The 20,458-nt window shown below is 34.5% G+C and overlaps 1 protein-coding gene and 1 long non-coding RNA gene across 6 annotated transcripts; both read right to left on the bottom strand.

Moving 5' to 3' along the window:
- Nucleotides 1–847: 847 nt before the first annotated feature.
- LOC130461893 (uncharacterized) lies at nt 848–10,869 on the bottom strand. Of its 5 annotated transcripts, none has more exons than XR_008921863.1 (8): nt 10,681–10,869; nt 4,910–5,881; nt 4,148–4,339; nt 3,912–3,973; nt 3,143–3,451; nt 3,004–3,050; nt 1,460–1,592; nt 848–1,174 (listed from the first exon to the last, which is right to left on the bottom strand). It is a non-coding gene; the product is annotated as an uncharacterized lncRNA (long non-coding RNA). The 5 variants fall into 5 exon arrangements; XR_008921864.1 differs by having other exon boundaries at nt 1,460–1,555; XR_008921866.1 differs by lacking the exon at nt 1,460–1,592 and having other exon boundaries at nt 4,910–5,182; nt 5,838–5,881; nt 10,681–10,852.
- A 2,545-nt stretch (nt 10,870–13,414) lies between these two features.
- Nucleotides 13,415–19,073, bottom strand: LOC130461293 (uncharacterized). The gene is made up of 6 exons (XM_056829316.1): nt 18,969–19,073; nt 16,236–16,307; nt 15,359–15,982; nt 14,236–15,117; nt 13,885–14,085; nt 13,415–13,510 (listed from the first exon to the last, which is right to left on the bottom strand). Exons 1-6 carry the CDS (start codon nt 19,071–19,073, stop codon nt 13,415–13,417), a joined length of 1,980 nt encoding a protein of 659 aa, XP_056685294.1.
- Nucleotides 19,074–20,458: the final 1,385 nt, after the last annotated feature.

The following is a 20,458-nucleotide window of genomic DNA, read 5'->3' as shown; positions in this document are numbered from 1 at the left end:
GAAGCTTTGACCGATGGGCGACGAGGATTGCGTATTCACGGCTGGGAGATCGAGACTTCAAGAAGGAGAGAGAAAATCCAGCCACCGCGACCTCCGCCAGAACAAACACCTAGAGCTTATCGGAGAAGCCAATGTCGGAGAAACCAACGTCGTGGGTTCGATGATGATAGGAGACAGAAAAGATGAGATTTCGAGGGCTGATGAGGTTGATAATTGGGCCTCTATGAAGAAGCAATTTCAATGGTGAATAGTGGAAGAGGGTAGCGGTGGTGGTGATGGTGGGGGTGATTCTCATATAATGGTAATGGTGAAGAAGAGGAGAGAGACTTCCATGGGAAGAGGAAAGAATAAAGAAAAAGAAAGAGAAAGGAAGAGAAGAAAGAAAAGGGAAATAGAAAAAAAAAATTAGAGTTAAGTTAACGGAAAAGTTAACAGAATAGACGGAAAACAGTCAATAAGGGTATTTGATGATATTGTTTTAAACCTCGGGGGTATTTGGTGCATTCTGGAAACATTAGGGGTATTTGGTGCATTAACGCAAACCTCGGGGGCATTTCATGAAAAATCCGTTTTTTTTATTCATCTTCAAATTATTATCTTCAACTTTTTTTTTTTACTTGACTATATGATTTAGGTAAACACAACATTTTGTTAAAATACCTCAATGTTAGTCTCATTCTTTGGATGAAAAGTAAATAAAGGCACTGGTATAAGTTTTACTCCGAATTTTTTGTTTTTTTAGATAACTAGTTGGTGGTCCGTGCGCTAGCGCGCACGACCCCCCAAGATATTAAAAACTATTTCCCAAAATGTTGTATAAATCACGAGTTTAATTGCCCTATGGAAGTAGTTAAAAGCGTGGATATAGTAAATGATAAGAAATGTAGTTATTTCCTAGGAGCATAAAACTTCAAGTGGTCTATGTTCATATGAAATACCCTGAATTCCTAGACCACGTAAGGTAATCTAAATACTAAAATCATTCAACATAAACAATGTTGATTCTAAAAGAGTTATAACACACTGTATCAAAAGTTTACTGTATTATAATTCTTTAACATACAACCAGTGATTTGATTCATGACCAAATCTTGTCCAACTACATGTTGGCGGTTACAAAATAGCCGGGGTAATTAAATGATTTCCCTTCATTTTTCACATCCCTCCTGTGTCACTGCAACACAAACAAAGAAACAAGGATTAGGCTTCTGGTAATGCTTTATGACACAAAATCTTAATCAAAGACTCGTGTATGTGTATACGAATGATATTTTCCTAGTTCGAGTAGTTCTTCACCAGTTTGACAAAAATATAATATTAAGCAGCCGAGATGACTCTATTGACAAAGTGGATCAGCTAGCTTTAGTAGCCTAGCTAGTTCTTCCCAGACTACTGTATGTGTGTCTATGCCCAATGAAACTACTGTCTACATAGGTAAAAAAAAATAAGAGTCTCTTACACTAAGTTTCACCCATCCTTTGGTAATAAGGAAAGCTAAAAGAACCAGGAAATTTGGCCAGTTTTAAGCTTTCTGATTCCTCTAATGCCTTGGAACCTTTAGTTTATCCAGGAAAACAAGCACATTATCCCACCTATCACCTCAGCAAACAATATGAGATTTTCTTGAAATGAAAACAATGTCAAAAAAATTCAGTTCATGCCAAATGCTCAAGTGATGGAAGCTAAACACCCAAAATGCACAAAAAACCTTTATCTCAGATATTTTATGTAACATTTTATGTAACAGACAATTTTCGTAATCTGGTGAGGCATGGACAGTAGATTACAACTCTTTTACACAAAAAGGCATAAATCATGCAAGAGAGTTAACTTTTAACATGAATCATGTGTTACAAAAGGAATATATCAGTTCAGAAATGATATTTGGAATAAAGACCTCCTAAAGCAACGTTTGGAAGTTCTTTTAACATGAAGCTATGCTAACATCAAACTATAATACGCAAGTATGAATATTGAACACAAGAAATAACACACATACACATAAATACATAGAATGAACCCATGCACTTGCAAATGTCGCACAAGGAAGGATGATAAATAGATGACCCTACCAGGCTGCCATAAGTCCCTCAACATTAAATAAACTCAAGATGGTTCCTAGCTATATTTACTTCTTATTTTGTCCAGCTAATTATAAACGACGTCACCTAGCTACTGTGTAGCTGAATCTTTCGAGCATCATAAAAACTGCATGAGAACAAGCAAGTTGTTGTCCACAAGAATCAACCAAGGAAGCAATTATATTCTAGTTCAAGTTTCAAACCCTAGTTCTAACTATGGGTCAACACCAACCCCATTAACACCAATTTCTAAATATCATACATCCACAGCTATAAAGATTACGATTTCAGGGTACAGTCATTGGAAGAAAGCAAGCTAATTCTACATAAATCCTTCGACCGTCATACAAAACAAGCAAGCTATTGGCTACAAGAATCATCCACGTAATTAAGTCTCCCTTCTAAGTTGTTACTCTTCTAATCCCTAGCCAGAGTCTCTAACTATGGGTTCAAAACCACCCCCAATAGTACAAATTTCTAAATATCATACGGCATCCATAATTTTAAATTACGATTTCAGGTTACAATCATAGAACGAAAGGAGCCCCTCCCCCCCTTCCCCATAAGTTAGAGAATGAAATCATAGAACGATTTCAGGTTACAATCATTATTCGTATTAGATTCTAAACAATAAGCTTTAAGAAAATGTAAAAATTGCACTTGAAATTCACATCAAGATGTTACCAGTTCATCGAAAATCCACAAGTCTAAACAACCATACAAGTCTAAAATTGCAAAAGAAAATCTGGACCATGACCCAGGAATTGAAATCGGGGATAAGTGAAAAAAGGCTAAAATCCTAATGAACCAGAAATATGAACCTAATCAACATCCCAGTTGAGAAAACACATAGAAACCTACAAAACAAAACAATAAACCTATGAATTCTATACCAATTAAGCAAATCAGACAAACTCCAAACCTTACGAAAATTTGGTAATTGGTATTATCATCAGCTTCATCCGCTTCCTGTCAAATTTAAGAAAATTCAGAAATCCCTAATTAAATTTTTGCATAAAGAACCCTAGAAACTACAATCCTCGATAAGAAGAAAAACATACCTTAACCTCACCATTCTTTGAATTGTTATTCACTTATTACCGTCTTCAACTCACGTAGATCTCTCAAGGTATAATAGATTATCCTGTTGGGGCACGGTCAATCATGTGAGCGAGTCATAACCGGATAATAGATTATGGGGAGTCATAATCCAGCTTATGTATCCAGTTTAACCACTTTGAACCAACATCACTTGGGTTTGCACCACTTTGGATCTGCATCACTTGGTGGGTCTGAACCACTTTGGATCTGCATCACTTGGTGGGTCTGAACCACTTTGACTGCATCACTTGGGTCTGCACCATCAGAGCCTGCAGAGGCCACGTCAAATAATTTGCAACAAAGCAAAAAATACTTTGTCAGATGCACACTGCCTCAATTAATTAATTACCAGAAACTCCAAAAATAAAAAAAGTGAACTCCTTTAACTTCATTCACATGCAGACATTAATTAATCAAGTAGAAAATTTGTAGTGGCAAAAGGAATTGATTAACCCACCGCCAGCACTAACTAACAAATTTCAGTAGAACAAAACATAAACTTGAGAAATATAACAACAACAGAATTGCCGATACAAAACAGCAGCAACAAACAGCAACATCCACAACACAACATATTCAATCAAAACCTAATCATATCCTATTAAAACAAAATCAGGGAACATAATTGTTGCAATATATGTAAACTCAGTCACCCTAACACCAATTGGATTTTATTTAAAAATTCTCCAAAAATCAATATAGTTTAGTATCACAGACCAGTAGATGTACCTTTTTCAACCCAAAAATATTATCTTCATCATCAATTAGCTCCCTAAAACTCAGTTTACCACCTAAAATTTAAGAAAATAAATTAACATTACTTTCAATAATTCAAAATCTTCATATTTAATCAATAAAAATATTTAATTCTAAATAGGACGACAAAGGAGAAAACATAAGATGCCCTGCCTGCATAAAAAGCTAAATGAATATCTCACTCAGGTCCATAATGAAAGAAGACTAACAAATCATTTTGGATCTGCACCACCTTGTGCCCGCACCACTTTGTCTGCATCACTTGGGTCTGCACCACATGAATTTTCACAAAGGTCTGCATCACTTAGTTCTGCACCACTTTGGATCTACATCACTTGGGTCTGCACCACTTTGGATCTGCATCACGTGGGTCTGCACCACTTTGTGTGCATCACTTGGGTCTGCACCATCAGAGCTTGGTCATATATGATTACACTAAAGTATGAAGATCTACTGAAGCTGCAGATTCATGACAGCTAAGACGATAAGAAGATGATGACGCAGACAAGCGGATTTGAAAAACCGGAGCACGGTATGCAGTAAGAGTCGGAACAATGCCGTTGCATCCTAAAATCACACCTCACAAAAGAAAATATGAACTTTTATTCTTCGAAAACACCAACTTCATATAGAATGCAAACGCACTAAGAAGATATATTTTAAGTACGTGAGATTAACATATGATCAGATTGATCACAAAACTAAAATAAAAAATTAAATCAATTTGTCCAGACTAATACATTTCCTAATACAAAACATGAAATTGGAAAAATTCAAAACTTTATTACATGAACTAATTAGACATGAACAAGTCAGATTTCATATGCTGTGTCAAATAATCAACTTTGGTGCATTCAATACAAGTTATAAATATTGCAAGAAAGTTAAAGCAGGAAGGTCAAGAACATGCAAACATAAATGTGGAAATCCGATAACATTATATCTTTAAAAAGAAATAGGGTTTTTCTTACCATAGGTAGATTTTCAAGCAGTTGAGACTGCAGCCTTATTCGATCTCGGCAACTGGAACATTTTCAGATACCTTCATCTGAGATCTCAGTCTTATAGAGCTAGAAGGCTCTAACTTTTGAAGAAAGTCTCTTCTTGGTCTGCATTGCCAACGTGTGGATGCTTTGGACTTAATATTCACCCCACTTGAGTAAGATTCCAAATACGGAGGTCGATTGAAAATCCTAACAAATGTGATCTGTGTAGATAGACAATTATCTGCAACACTGGATAAACTAACAGGCAATGCAAATTGATGAAAAATATGGCAATAAGATAGTAATGTTTAGAAAAAGATGAAGCGAGATGAAAAATAGTTGGATGTAAAAAGCTATTCAACCACTCCAGCCAGTAGAGTGAGTAGAAACTACAGTTTAGAGTCAATTCTTATGATATACTTCGTAATAAGTTAATAACTATGAACTGTCAATAAGGCACGGTATATATGTCTTAATCTTATGACTTGTTCTGGTTGATCAGTTGCTCAAAATCTTTTCTACCAAAGGCCGACATGAAGGATCACATCAATATTACAGTCAAAATGACACCTCATATTATTTCAATTATCTAATGCAGACATTTAAAATTCGTACAGTTAGAGGAGACGGAAACCAACAAAACCAACTAACATGGGGCAAAACCTTGTTAAGCACTTCAGATTACTATCTATGTATTTTCCAGTAATCCTGGGAAAAGTCTTGACACAATGAAATTTTGGCAGCTTACTGAACCACCCAAAACCAAAAAAGAACATGATCCAAACACTGCTGATTTATTTATAACTTCCTTTAAAAATAAACCAAAAAGACATGCAATTTGATCCCTTCAATTCTGCAAAAATATATATACAGCTTTTCCAAGCTCAATCTTCAAACAATGAAAGAGACTCACCTTCACGGTTCGTTTACTGAACTTCTCAATACTTTATCATCTTTCTGCAGCAGATATTAAAGCAGCCTTTTTTGGTTAGAGAAGTAATGTACAAGCTGGGCAGGAATTATATATATATAACACGAGGAAATGTTATAACTAATAAGGGTCGTAAAGCTAACAGTAAGATGAATCACACGGAGCTAACGGAACTGGATATGTGATAGTAGATTAGTAGATGTCCGATATCACTATGATACAGCTTCATAGACTATGCACAACAGCTATAGGAACTTTTAAAATGGGTGCAATAAATCATAATTCACTGCTGAAACTTCAGATTTACAAGAAAATTAGATCACTTGCTCCACCACCATTCTAAAGGACATGAGAAGCACTGAGGCCATAGGTGGTTACCAGCTATTGTTGGCTACTCCACTATTTCTCACGTCTTTACCTATAGCCTATATCCCGCCATACTTTCTTGACCGTGTTACACATCTACCTTAATAAATTATTAACATGTTACTGTGTTAGAGATCGAGGGGGAGAGGTTTGGAGACCAAAACATATGGTCAGCGATCCCTCCCTTTTTTTTCCTCAATCTTTTTCTCTATTCACACCCATGTGTCGAGGAGAGATATAGAGATAAATGGAAAAAGTGCATGTGTGATGAGGAGAAAAAGAGAGGGAGAGACCACAAGCAAAATAATTTATTGTCAAGAAATAAGAAGTGAATCAGTTGTATCAAAATCAATTGGCTTACAATGCAAAGCAAATCATACCATCATAAACATTATTCAGCTTGTAGATTCAACTAATGAGGGAGAAAAGAGGCAATCTTTCAGTCACTCGGCTTATTAGTTAAAACGGGATCAAAGTTTGGGAGCTCTACAGATCAACCAATGAGGTAAAACAAATCACCTATAGAGCTATTATGACAGTGTTAATTAATGATTACTGGTCTAGGGATAGCATATTTAACCACATAAAGCTCTATCAGAAGGCTATCTACAAACCCAAGGAAACATGCCAGAACCTAAAGAAAAGGTATGAATAGTTTTAGCTCAGAGACTTGTATTATGCTTAGACTCCTAGAGATGTTATATAGAACCTGTCACCGACGATAACTTTTACCCCAATCTGTCAGAGTACTCACTACCATCCATAGTTCATCATAATACACCAATAAAACGAGACAACAGTAGGAACCAACAAAAGACATCGGGGGATCAAAACAGCCAAAACTAACCGCAAATTGGATGGTACAGGCGTGTGCACGTAACTCTAGGTGCACCGGGATCAAAACGACCAACATTAAACATAAAACGCGCGTTTTTATTAAATTCCCAGAAAAAAGAACAATGCCCTTGAACAAAAGAACAATTCCCCTAAACAAAAGAACATTAAAGGCTCTGTTCTTTTCAGCTATGTTTATCGCGTTTTTATTTGATTCGTTGTTATTTTTGCGATATATATTCTTCTGGGTTTTATATTTTGAATTCAAACTATGAAGAGGAGAGAGAAAGTGTGAACTAGGTTTTCTTAAATGGGTTTTAGAGAGAGAAAGTAATGAAAATCCCCAAAAATTCGTTGATTTTTCTGCTTCAACATCAAATTAAATTGATTTTTCTTCTTCAAACCTGAATTCTGCAGCTGGTAATCTGATTTTGGGAGGTAATTTTTCAATTTTGTAATAATAAATGGTATGTTTTGATGATTTTGATTTTGTAATAATTGTGTTTTTGATGATTTTGACTATGTTGATGATTTTGATTGTGCAATAATCGTGTTTTGATGAATTTGATGATTTTAATGAATCAAATTATGTAATAACACGCTGATTTTGTTGAAATCGTTGATTTTGAAGATTTTGATTACGTAATTACGTTTTTTTTCCCAGAAAAGAACATTTTTACCTATTAAAGGAACATATGTTCGTATTAAAAGAACAGTTTCATTATGCTCGTATTAAAAGAACAGTTTCATTATAGTAGAAAAATAGACCATTTGCGTTTCATAATTTGTTCTTTTATTTTACTGTGTCCTTCTTTTTTATTGTTTTCAATTTTATTTGCGTTTCATAACTTGTTCTTTTTATTTTATTGTGTTATTTTTCTTGTTACTTTTTATTTATCCTTTGTTTCTTTGATTGCGTTCTTTTTCTTGTTTTTATACATGTTAACCTATTATTTTTTTAAGATATTAAGAATTATGTGCTTGATAATTCATAACAGAATGATGAAAATGATGATTCCGAATCATATGTTATTGTGGGACAAAGTACTTGACTTGTTCCTTTCAGTCTCTATATTTGTTCTTTTAGTCTTTTCATTTGTTCTTTTTATAATACTCTGTTAAAATAACAAAATAAAAACACGTGCACAGTTCTCATTATGCACTCTTTAACAATTTTTCCTTTCTCCTTCTTTGTTCTTCAATTATTTGATTCTACTTCCTATTTGTTCATTTTCTATTTTTCAGCAACTATATATATAATAATTGTACTTATGAGTCATAACCATTAGTCATTTTATAAATACATTTTAGAAAGAGAAAGAGAAGATGATTTATATTATATTCTCTCAACATAAGAGAGATTTTTTGAAAGAGAAAGAGTTAGATGGTGAGTGATAGAGTAAAAAAAACATTTTCTCCTTATTCTCTCTCTAAAATTCCTTCTGAATGTTTCTTGTTTGTTGAAAATGAGTGAATTAAGAAAAAACACTAGTTCAATTTGGTTAGTTTTCGAAGCAAGAGAATCTCTGGAGAGCGTGATATTTTCCGAGGATTGAGATCAGTTTTTTAAGATTTATTAAAAGATATTGATGTTCCTGATACATGTTGATCAAGTGATTAAGGTACGTTTCCTTGTTCTTTCCTCTAATGTTCTTTTTCAAGTTGTTATGTTCTTTTCACAACTTTACTTTTACTGTGTCATCAACATAGTTTGTTCTTTTAAATCAACATAGTTTGTTCTTTTATATCAACGTACATAGATTGTTAAAAAAGAACATATAATGGTTTGAAAAGAACAAATAACACTTAAAAAAGAACATAGTCCGATTTGTGGTAAAAGAACAAAAAAACTTTTTTAAAAAATATAGATTTAGTTTTAAGTGCATCAAAAAATCTTCGTTTCGTCTTTTTAATTAGAACATAAAATCGTTTGAATAGAACAAATAACACTTAATAAAAGAACATAGTTCTGATGCGTGGGATAAGAACAAAAATACATTTAAATAAAAATACTAGATCTAGTTTTAAGTGCATCAAAATATCGTCGTTTTCGTCTTTTTAATTAGAACACTAAGTGGTTTGAAAAGAACAAATACAACTAATAAAAGAACATAGATTTGTTGTTCTTTTCGTCCCTTTCATTCTGTTCTTTTGTTTGATAAGGAAAAAGAAAATGTTGTTCTTTTCCATGTGTTTTGTTCTTTTTTCTTCTGTTTTGTAAAAAAGTTGTTGTTTTTTTTTTTTAATTATTTTGTGTTCTTTTTAACTTATTTATGTTTTTTAATATTTAATAACATTATCGATAATATTTTTTTTTTTGTTTTTCTGTTGTATTTTTCACACGATGTTCTTTTTGAAAAATAATTGTTCTTTTTATAGTTTATCAGGAGAGAGAATATGTTATTTTCATTTTTGTATATTTTCTTTAGTTTTTTAGCATTAGTGTTCTTTTCAGGTTTTAGTTAATGTTCTTTTCGTTTACTTTATTATGTTCTTTCTGTTTAGTTTGTTATGTTCTTTTTCGTTTTCTTTTAATGTTTTTGCGTTTTGGTGCAGGTGCACGTAGATCTACGTGCAGGCCCCTGCACCATCCGCGCGTTGAAAACTAACAGCCTTCAAAGAGATCAAAAGTGAACATAACTTTTATCTAACCAGCAGGTAGATAGACTGAGTATATGTAGAAACATAACAAGTGGATCCTATTAAGGAAATAAGATAGCACATATCTTCATCTTTCTATGTAAGATTTTAAATGCAATCATGAATATCATTATGCCAGACTTATTCTATCGTATCCGCCAGTAGCAACTTTCGACATTTCAGAACTTCATATTAATACAAATACGGGAAAATTAGGGAGAACATAGGGAAAATCTGGCACTAAAAACAAACAAATTTTGAATATGCCCTATTTAAACTATTTCAACCAAATATACAATGGAGGCCATTACGGTCAAGTTCAATTGAATTTGATATCCAAACAACGAAAACCTAACTAAAACTCAATCCAACAACTAACAACTAAAGTTCCCAACTTTCAAACCAAACTTATCCACAAATTCAACAATGATGAAAGGGGAACGATCACTCCAACAAGAATTACAATACCCAGTTGAAAATCTAAAACTGTAAACTAAATAAATAAACAAAGAAAATCATCATCATCATATTAAAAACACAAAAAGCCAGAAAAGTTCATCATCAACTTAAACAACTGCCACTAAGGTGAGAAAAGGGATGATAATTTAACTTTTGTTTGTGTGGCTGTCAAAAAAAAAGAAAAAAAAGAACAACTTAAACAACGCAGACAAATTATCATTAAAATTCACAATAAAAACCAGACTATTCCACACTCCATGAAACTCATTCGAATTGTTAATTTCAACTCAACTATTAATTCCCTGACACTCTAGCTAACAGACAGGAAAAACCAACTAATTGCAACAATCCAAATCTAACCCGCTTGACTATAATCAAAAAATTAATTGATCAAGCAAGAAATGGCTTAACCAAACTTCAAATTAAACACAATAGACAATCTAAACACCAAATTTATCCAAGAAAAAAAAAATCGAATTCAAATATGAAATTGAATAGAACAAATATTTCAAGATCAAAAAATCACCTAAAAAAGAATCTTGATTCGTTCAAGAGGGGCTACGTCAGTTTTAGCGATGCCGCCGGAAACTCCACCGGCGAGAAGCTCCTTGGAGAAAATAGGCATGGCTCCGATAAACTCCTGCATATGAGAAAAGGAAAATCTCTGAGGCTGCTCTCGACATTTTGGCTTTGATCGGCGAAACTCAGCAGAAACTGGGAAGGGAAGATAAAAAAACGGAAGCACCAGAATGGAGAGGAGGGAAGGGGGAAACCCTACAGAAAAAAAGAGGAGTGTTGCTAAATGCAGAAATTGATTTCTTAATGCAGAACAATAAATGACCAAATTACCCAAAGAAAGCTGTAAGCCCGTAACAAAATAATTGCGAGCTTTGTATTTCTAACCGCAATACCAGAGTAGGAGAGAACCATCTAGACTTGTTAATGGCACCTTCTTCACATGACATTCCACTATTCAATTTTATACAATTCATTTTTTGCATGTAGATAAATTAATTCTTCAGTCATGGCCATTGGTAACTGAAGCCTAAGGCAAGACTTTGAAGATTACACCATTTGTTTATATTTCGATCTCATGAAGTTAAAGAGGATGTTTTATGTGGTAATTGTGATTGTACGCTACTTTTGATGTTGCCGACTTGCCGTTGGCGTCGCTGCCATTGACGAAGAACCTTATCTTACGGAATTGTTATTTGTTGAACATATTAGCTAGGTTCAACACAAAAAATTGTATACATCGAAATACTACTATGCATTATAAATTGAAAAACTAAGGTTGGATGAAGGTTGAAGACTTTGTTTTTTCATGAAAATGGTGTGTTTCCAGTGAAAGAAGAGTATCAATGGATGACGATGGAACTACGGAAGATAATGATGGTATTTTTAATTTTTTTTAGCAAGGATATATAAGGGTATTTATGACCTTTTCAATTTTGCACAAAGAAAATAATTTCTGCATTTAGAAACTATGAAAAAGAGAGGAAGGGAAGCATTGAAGATGGAGAAGTGGGTACACGTGGCACAATCTAGAAAGAAGGGCAAATGAGTAATATATGGATATGAGTGGGGGCAAAATAGGCAGCACACTATTGCTGCAATAGTAACTACAAGTTTGTATGTTTTAAAGTGTTAGGATACGAAGTACCATTTTATATTTTTCTAACTTTAATATTTTTCAAATAAACAAACGAGTTATAGACTTACATCCATTGATTTTTTTGACATTATAGTCATTGATATCAATCATTTATGGGAGAAGTCTTAATGTGTCAGCAAATTTGTTTTTTTACTCCAACAACAATTATACGTGGCTGGCTGGAAGTGTATGCCAAAGTTGTTGTTTTGGTCGTGAGCATGACCCGATCACCTTTGTTTTTCTCCATAGTTCATCTCTCTTAATATTTAGTTGTTCTTTTTTTCCTCTATCTCACCTCACACCATTCTATGACTTTCCTTTGGCTTACTCTACGCCTTTTGGGCCTTACCTGCCTTCAATTATGTTTCACAAGTATCAACCCTTTAAAAAAAGGTTTCACAATTATAGAACCAATGTATCATCAAATTACGGGAAAAGAAGGTTACCACAATTTTATACTTCATACTCCATATATTTATGTAAAGTGTGTATGGCATATTTTGACTATATGATTGTTCTTGACCTATGACTATCAAAAAATACAAAATGTGTGTGAAATCACTAAACTTACACTTGAAGTTGAATATATAACTATGTGCTTAATTAAAGACTCAAAGTTGGACCAACAACTTATTCCCTCCTCACACCAATTTAAGGGTTCATTATGTTTACCTGACTATCATTATTTTGATTTATCTGAAACTACTTTAAACAAACTCTTATCTAGATTCGGTAATCACCTGTCCTTATTACTCTTTTAAGTAGTTAAAACTTGTACTTGGATAACCCTTATCAACCATTATCTAAATGTATCATTATTCTATAAGACAAATCTTGAAAAGTTTGGTCTCCACCTAATAGTCTAACATAAATTCTCACTACGTCTCATTTTACTTGCTTTGTTTGATTAAATTTCGTGAGAGTTCTTTAGTTAAAATTGAGCATGTAAGCAGTGGTGGAGCTAGGCTCGGGCATGGTGTGTCAAGTGACACACCATTCCGGGAAAAGGAAACAAAAAAAGAGAAATTCGTAGAAGAAAATCTTTGTTATAAGAAATAAGCGTGTCCAGTAGAGCATATATATGTTGCCTCCTTAGTTCAGTGGTTGAAGTGTTTGTAGATTTTGCCATATTCCCAGGTTCGAACCCTATGTATGCACTTTATAGCCTTTTATTTTCCTCATTTCCTACGGAGTATTTATTTATGGGTTCAATTCCCTAATACCTTGTTTTTATTTTAGAATTCTTTATTACATTCAAATTTTGGTAAGACTTTGCTTTATTTTCTTTAAACTTTTCCCGTTTCTCCTTGTTTAATTTTTGTTATGATATCAATTCAAAAATTAAAATTGTATATTAGGATTATAATTTTTTTGGTCGTTGTAAGGTAGGAGTACTCTCTTCTAAGATCAAAAATTATATTTGTGACTTTAAATAGGATTATATTTGTGCCGCAAAACTAAAAATAAGCAATTTAATTGTTTTTTTTTAAAAAAAAATGCGTTGCATATTTAATGTAGTTGCTGTTTGTAACTAAGTTAAAGGTATGGCCTTGCATTTTATTTAAAAAAATTTAAGGGATACATTGAGCTTTTGAAATATGGTATATCAAATTGTCCATCCTACCAATTTTAGTGCATGGATATGTCGGGTACATTCAGGAGATAACGGTGATACATCATCTGACAAATCATGGCTCCGCCACTACATGTAAGATGGGGGAGTATAAATAAACTTGCAAGTTTCACTCAGATCCAAATAATTTGAATTTGATAATTTAGAAGCATGAAATTTCTTTACGACCACATCATTTTGGAAATTTTTTATAATATTAATCCAACCTTTGGCCGATTTTCTTTTATTAAGCACGCCCATGACATATTTTTTAATAATTCTGTTTTTTTTTTTTTTTTGCTAGGCAAATAAGGATAATATTAAAGCTCAAAACCAGAAATACAACCTAAGCTTAACTCAAAGAGATAAAAACCAACTAGGTTGGACCCTACCACCAAGAAGCAAGCAAACACAACTAACCTTGCTCAAAGAGCCAAAAACCAATTACAATCTCTCCTACTAACCTTCTTAGGCATAACTACCTTGATTCTATCTTTTACAATTTGCTTAATACTATTAACAAAATGTTGAACTGTAGGAACAGATTTGTCCCAAAAACTACCATTCCTGCATTGCCAAACAACATAAACTGCTGCTGCTAAACCTGCATACCACACTTGCTTCCTGAACTGAGACTGTCTGTTATAGCCAATTCCTCTAATAATCTGTTGTAGATCATAGGATGCACCAAAAAAACCTAACCAATTTTTAATACCTTATATGCAATGATGACTATAAGAACAAGAAAAGAACATATGTTTAATTATGATCCTCATCCTGCTGCCACACCGTAAACACAAATAAGAAACACTGACTCCAATTTTGGCAAGTTTTGTTGTTGTTTGAAGCCTTGATTGGACAGCCATCCAACAAATAAATCTATGTCTAAGAATGTTCAACCCGTTCCAGACTAATCTATCCCAGTTGACCAGAGGTCTAGCACCAACAATCTTTTCATACACTGCTTTAACTGAATACTGAGAGATAGCACTGAACTCATCATGTGAGTAATAATGTTTCAAACTCTCTTTAATTTCACAAACCTTCCTCCAATACCAGCTGGCAGAAGCACTTGGCTGGTAATCCCACCATACCCCATCTTTAATATACACAACATTCACCCATTTAATATAAACATTGTCTTGTTTGGAAGCTACAACCCACACACATTTCCCCATCACTGCAGTGTTCCCTTTAATGACATCCCTAGAACCTAACCCACCTTCTTTCTTGTTACAGCAGGAGTTCTCCCAAGAGATATTACTTGGCTTAGTGATATAAGCCTTCCCACTCCAAAGAAATTCTCTGCAAATCTTATTAATATCATGTAACACTTTCTTGGGGAGCACATATATTTTAGCCCAATACATGTGAAAAATAAGTAAGACTGAGTTGATCAACTGCATTCTAGTTGTGTATGAGAGATTTCTGGAACTCCAGATTTTTTTTCTTGCAACCATTTTATCAACCAACCTATCACATTGAGCTGTAGTGATCTTCTTGGAGCATATAGGAACTCCCAGGTATTTGAAAGGCAACTGACTCCTAGTAAAACCAGACACTAACTCCACTATTTTCACATCAGTTTCCGCCATACCATAACAATAAATAGATGATTTCTTCTTGTTAGCATGGAGACCAGAAGTATCAGAAAAAAGCTTAAAAGCTTGCAGCATCAAATAGAGAAGCAAACTCTCCTTTACAACAAAAAATCAGATCATCTGCAAAGCAGAGATGAGTGAGCTTGACAGGTTTACACCTTGGATGATACTGAAACAAAGGCAGCATGCTCATACTATGCAGAATTCTAGACAAATACTCCATGCAAATGACAAAGAGCAAGGGAGACATGGGATCTCCTTGTCTTAGACCTCTTTAGGACTTGAAGAAACCCTACGTAGAGCCATTTATCATCAATGAAAACATAGGAGTAGTGACACACTCCATCACAATGTGCACAAAATTCTCAGGGAAGCCTAACTGCTCCAACATTTCCTGTAAGAAATTCCAATCCACAGTATCATATGCTTTTTGTAAGTCTATCTTCACTAAGCAACTAGACTTGACATCTTTCCTACCATAGTGTTTCACTAAGTCCTGCACCACCATGATGTTATGCACTATATGCCTTCCATGCACAAAACCACCCTGATTTCCCATGATCAAATCAGGTAAAATTTGACTAAGTCTACCACAAAGAATCTTAGTAACACACTTATAAAGAGTGTTACAACATGAAATAGGACGAAAATCACTCACATTATTAGGACACTTAGTCTTAGGAATGAGAGTGATCACTGTATGATTTAGCTCCTTCAAAAGCTTCCCTTGCTGCAACACATCTAAAATAGCATAAATCATTTCATCACCTACTATACTCCAAGAATCCTTGAAGAAATAAGCACCAAAACCATAAGGACCTGGAGCTTTAACCCCAGGAATAGAGAAAAATGCCTTCTTCACTTCATCAGCAGTGTAAGTAGCATTCAGAATTCCTCTATGGTGATCATTGATGAGAGGTCCTAACTGAACAACATGACTGAGAACCACCTTTCTATTGCACTAAGTTTTGCCCAACAAAGAAGTATAATACTCCAGAAAAGCCTTAGACACCTCAACAAAATCCTCTTTCCAAACCCCATGCATATCATGTATACTATAAATCTGGTTCAAAGCACTCCTCTGTCTAATACTCTGGTGAAAAAGTGCAATATTTTCATCACCTGCCTTGATCCAATCTAACTTTTCTTTTTGCCTCAGAAAATCCAAATAGGCCTGATGTTTTAGCTTGTACTCATTGATAGTCTGCAAGTGCCAAATCTGATGGATTCAAATGCATAGCATTCTGAGTTGCACTCATATCATTATATGCCTTTATATCTGCAACCTGAATATCAGAGAAACCCAGTTTGTTCAATAATTATGTCTTTACTACCCAATGACTTTTATTGGGCTTAAGTGATCGATAACCGGTGAAAAAGTCAACGGGATGGTGATGAATTGATGATGATGACTGAATATATCAAGGGCGAAGAGAGAGAGAGAGAGAGAGAGAGTACTACCATGTAGGGACATATTACCGCTTACAACAAGTTTATGACCAAATAAAAGTCTTTGGGTAATAAATGTGGGATTATTAAAAAATATGTCGTAGGTGGGCTTAGTAAAAGACAATCAACCAAATGTTGGATTAATATATATATTACCATTTTTTCCCATCATTTTATAGGGTGTAATCTATACTAATACTAATATATTAAAAGGCGATTTCTTAAGAACGTATACGTGTCATGTATATCCCTTCTTATTACGCCACATCACCACTAATTGGCATCATGACATGTCATTGACAACCAAAAACCATGTAGCAAGGATCGAACACCAAACCTCTTTGTTAAAAGTTACATTTCCTACCATCTTAACCAACTACAACTTATTTGATATCTTTCCGTACAAACATATGTATTCTTTGTACAATAAATAATAAATTAAATAGATGTGAATGCAAGAAAATGAAGGAATACTTACTTATTATAAACGTATGGTTATTACTTTCCTAGATTAAGCCACACAAAAAAACGAAGTAATAGAGTGTAATAATGACTAAGAGGGGAAACATTGACGGAGCTTGAGTATTTAATCAATTCACTAATATGAAGAAAATGATACGGCTTTGTTTTAGTTTTTGGATATGGGGTTTCAGATTAAGAATGTTGTTGATCGACAACTAATCTTGTGTTACCCCCTTAATCAGATGACGACACGTCGACACCATCTATATGGGCACATGTTTACAAAAAAATAAACACGGATAAAAGTCAAAATCCAGTGCAACGCCCGGGCCACACACTAGTTATTATATGAAACCTCGACAAGCATCACGTGCATAAATGATATGAAGACATTATTTTAACTTAATGGTTTGGAGACAGAACAAACTTCCCAGGTAAATAAAGGGTCGATCGGTGATCATTTTCCTTTTCATGTCGACCTAATTTTTTTCGCTCAAATATTTTAACATGATGTTCGCCCTTTGGGGCTTCGATATTACCCTAAATTCCTCTATTGTGTGTTTGTGGGTGGTTAACTATTTTGAAACTCGTATTGGTTCAGTAACCAAAAGTTTTGGTTCAACGTTTTCATGAACCGTAACTAAGGATGGCAATGGATTGGATTCAGATAGGATCCGTCAAGATCCAAATCCGACTCTGAATCTGAATCCGACTCCGAATAGGTGAAATTTGAATCCATACCCGACCGACTATCTCGACATCCAACTATCCAAGTCCATGTTCAAATCCGATTGATTCGAGTATGAGTCCATACCATATATTATTTTTCCTATTTCATCTAAAATTTTGAATGTTTACAGTACTCCCTAGGCAAATACTTAAACTAAATACTAAATATATTTAAAAATGAAAAATGTGATATATTAACAATAATTAAGTAAGTTGATCTAATACGTAATATAAACCATATAACATACATTAACTCAATGTCCCACTACAAATACTTAAGGACCCGTAATTAAAATCATGGAAGAAAAATGGAGCAAAGAGTAACATATGAAAAATGGAGCAAGGACCCAATACAAATAACATGGTCAATCCTTGAGACTAACAGATCCGTAACATACTAATCTGGTTGTTGGTGCAATTTTCCTCTAGATGAAATTTGCAACTGAAGAAAACCATTTGTAGATCGATTTTCTTTGAAGAGCTTCACCAAACATATAAATTTGATAACTCCATAGTATTATAGCCCTTATAATTTCTCAGAGGAGAGAGAAAAAGAAGGGATAGAGTAGAGGAGAGGCAGTGGAGAGCGGCTGAAACGGGGTAAAAATTAGGGGTTTGCTTCCTTTAATTTTATACCCCATTAAAATGTACTACAATACCTAATAAATATGATATTTTTTCATTTGATGAGTCGAACTCGGATTTGGGTTATATCCATCGTATTTGAAGCAGGATCCATATCCGATCCAACTCCATTCGGACTAGAGTTTTTTAATCGGACTCGAATTTTGGTATTTTATTCTCGCATTTGGATCGAACTTTTTTCTTCAGACCGGATCGGGCTCGGGTCGGTCTAGGATAGGTCTCGGCATAACCGTAACGTTTGAACGATTAGCCGTGTTTCTACTACGATTATCCAGACACCATAAACCGCTACTCTGGTATTTTTTACCGCTTTAACCGTATTTGTAAATATTTTTTTAAAAAAAAATGAATTGAAAATCAAGTCAAAATAAGGATTAAAATTACGCAAGTTCTTGGAGAAGGAATGAGGGCATGTTGCTCCCCCGTATTGTATAAGATGTGCACCACATGCTATTGGGTTGCACCCGCATGTGCCCGTAGTTGTGCACGCATGACTGTGCGACATGCCGACAACAACCCCCATTTTCCTCTACACGTTTATTGAAAATTAAGGCATATTTCTATTTGTTTGATTTCCTTGGTTACCTTATACTATATATACTCAGTGTATGTCTTGTTCTTAATACAATACATGTCTTTTTAAAGGGGGGGGGGGAACATACTGAATAGTTCGTACACTTAGGGTTGGACTGGTAAAGCTTAGAAATATCTTTGTAAATCTTCACCACCACTATTAGTGGATTGGTGAGTTCTTTTTTTCTTGACATTCGAGTTTCCACGATAAATTTCTTTGTCTCCTTTTTATGCTTGGTTAATTGCTTTCTTAATTTCTTCGTTATTGTTAACCACTAGTTAATCACAAAATAGTTAGTGCATTTTATTTCCTCGTAAATTGGTACCGGATCCAGGGTTGTTTGGTGTAGATGTAGGGTTCAATTGTGTGATATAATTTGTTATTTGTGGTTGACAAGTCCAACTCTTGAATCTATGCTGTTAAAATTTCAAATTTTGTGTTTGGAAATTCTAATTTGAATTATTTGGTTACGGATTTAATTGGGAGTTATAAAACGTAAAGTCTTGAATTTTATGGTTGGAATTAACAACGATAGCTAAATTATTTTGCTGTCACTGCCTACATTATGGGAAAAAGGTGGTGGTGGCCACCATTAAACATTATTTGGGAAATATGGACTAAGAAAAGACAATGTGCAAGATTTTATCTCAAGTGAGAGCACTTAGAAAAAATGTATTTTGGGAATTATCCAGTGTCGCTTATGCGTTGAGAGTAGGGACAAGGGAGTATAACAAGGTGATAGGGCTAGTCATAATGAGAGATCGAAGAGTTAAGGCCTTGGAAAATCGAATTGGTACTAATATTATATGTTAAGATGCTGCGAGAAGGGGCATATGATAGTGAATTGCCTAAAAAGATGGGAAAGGGCAAGGTCCATGGTGAAGACAACGATTCTTCAACGAACTCGGTGGCGGTGTATGACAATGATTTATATGTAAGATTGGATTTATCCATGGAGTGTTGAGTGCTTGATTTCGGGTCTTCATTTTATTCCACTCTATGTAAAGCGTTGTTTTTTAGTTTTGATTATATCAAGCTTTGGAATGCTGACCTTGCTAATGGAGTCATGTCAAATTCATGGGAAGTGGTTATGTGAGTGTAAAACTCATGAACAATAGCTTGTCGGAGTTGATAGATGTAAGTATGTCCCAAATCCCAATATTGAAAAAGAACCTTAATATTTGTTGGTTAACTCGACAATGAGGATTGCAAGGTTGTGACCAGTGGTGGTTATTGGGACATTTCCAAGGGAGGTAGGGTTGTAGTTGATGGGAAAAGTGGAACATGTGTGCATCAACTAATTTGCTATTAACTAACCCTTAACCCTCACAAAAGCAAGAACTACAAGATTGGAACAGTGGAATGACATCACCACCTAGACCTGGCAAACGGGTCGTGTCGTGTTCGTTTCCGTGTCAACTTATAAACGGGTTGGAGACCCTAAACACAAACACGACCCGTTTGATAAACGGGTCAGAAACGCCAAACACGAACACGACCTATTTATTAAACGGGTAACACGAACCTAACACGCCTAACCCGTTTAGTTAATCGGGTCGTGTTCGTGTCATCTTTTTT

The sequence above is a fragment of the Spinacia oleracea genome, chromosome 5, assembly GCF_020520425.1.
Source record: "Spinacia oleracea cultivar Varoflay chromosome 5, BTI_SOV_V1, whole genome shotgun sequence".
In the NCBI taxonomy this organism is placed as follows: Eukaryota; Viridiplantae; Streptophyta; class Magnoliopsida; order Caryophyllales; family Amaranthaceae; genus Spinacia; species Spinacia oleracea.
This window is presented reverse-complemented; position numbering and strand designations above follow the sequence as displayed.

Excerpts from the sequence above, each read along its gene's own strand:
- LOC130461293 (XM_056829316.1), bottom strand. The coding sequence starts at position 19,073 with ATGTCAAGAAAAAAAGAACTCACCAATCCACTAATAGTGGTGGTGAAG. Across the intron at positions 15,118-15,358 it reads TGCACATTGTGATGGAGTGT|GAGAGTTTGCTTCTCTATTT; the intron begins GTCACTACTCCT and ends TTTGTTGTAAAG. Across the intron at positions 14,086-14,235 it reads CAAAACTTGCCAAAATTGGA|ATTATTAGAGGAATTGGCTA; the intron begins GTCAGTGTTTCT and ends GATCTACAACAG.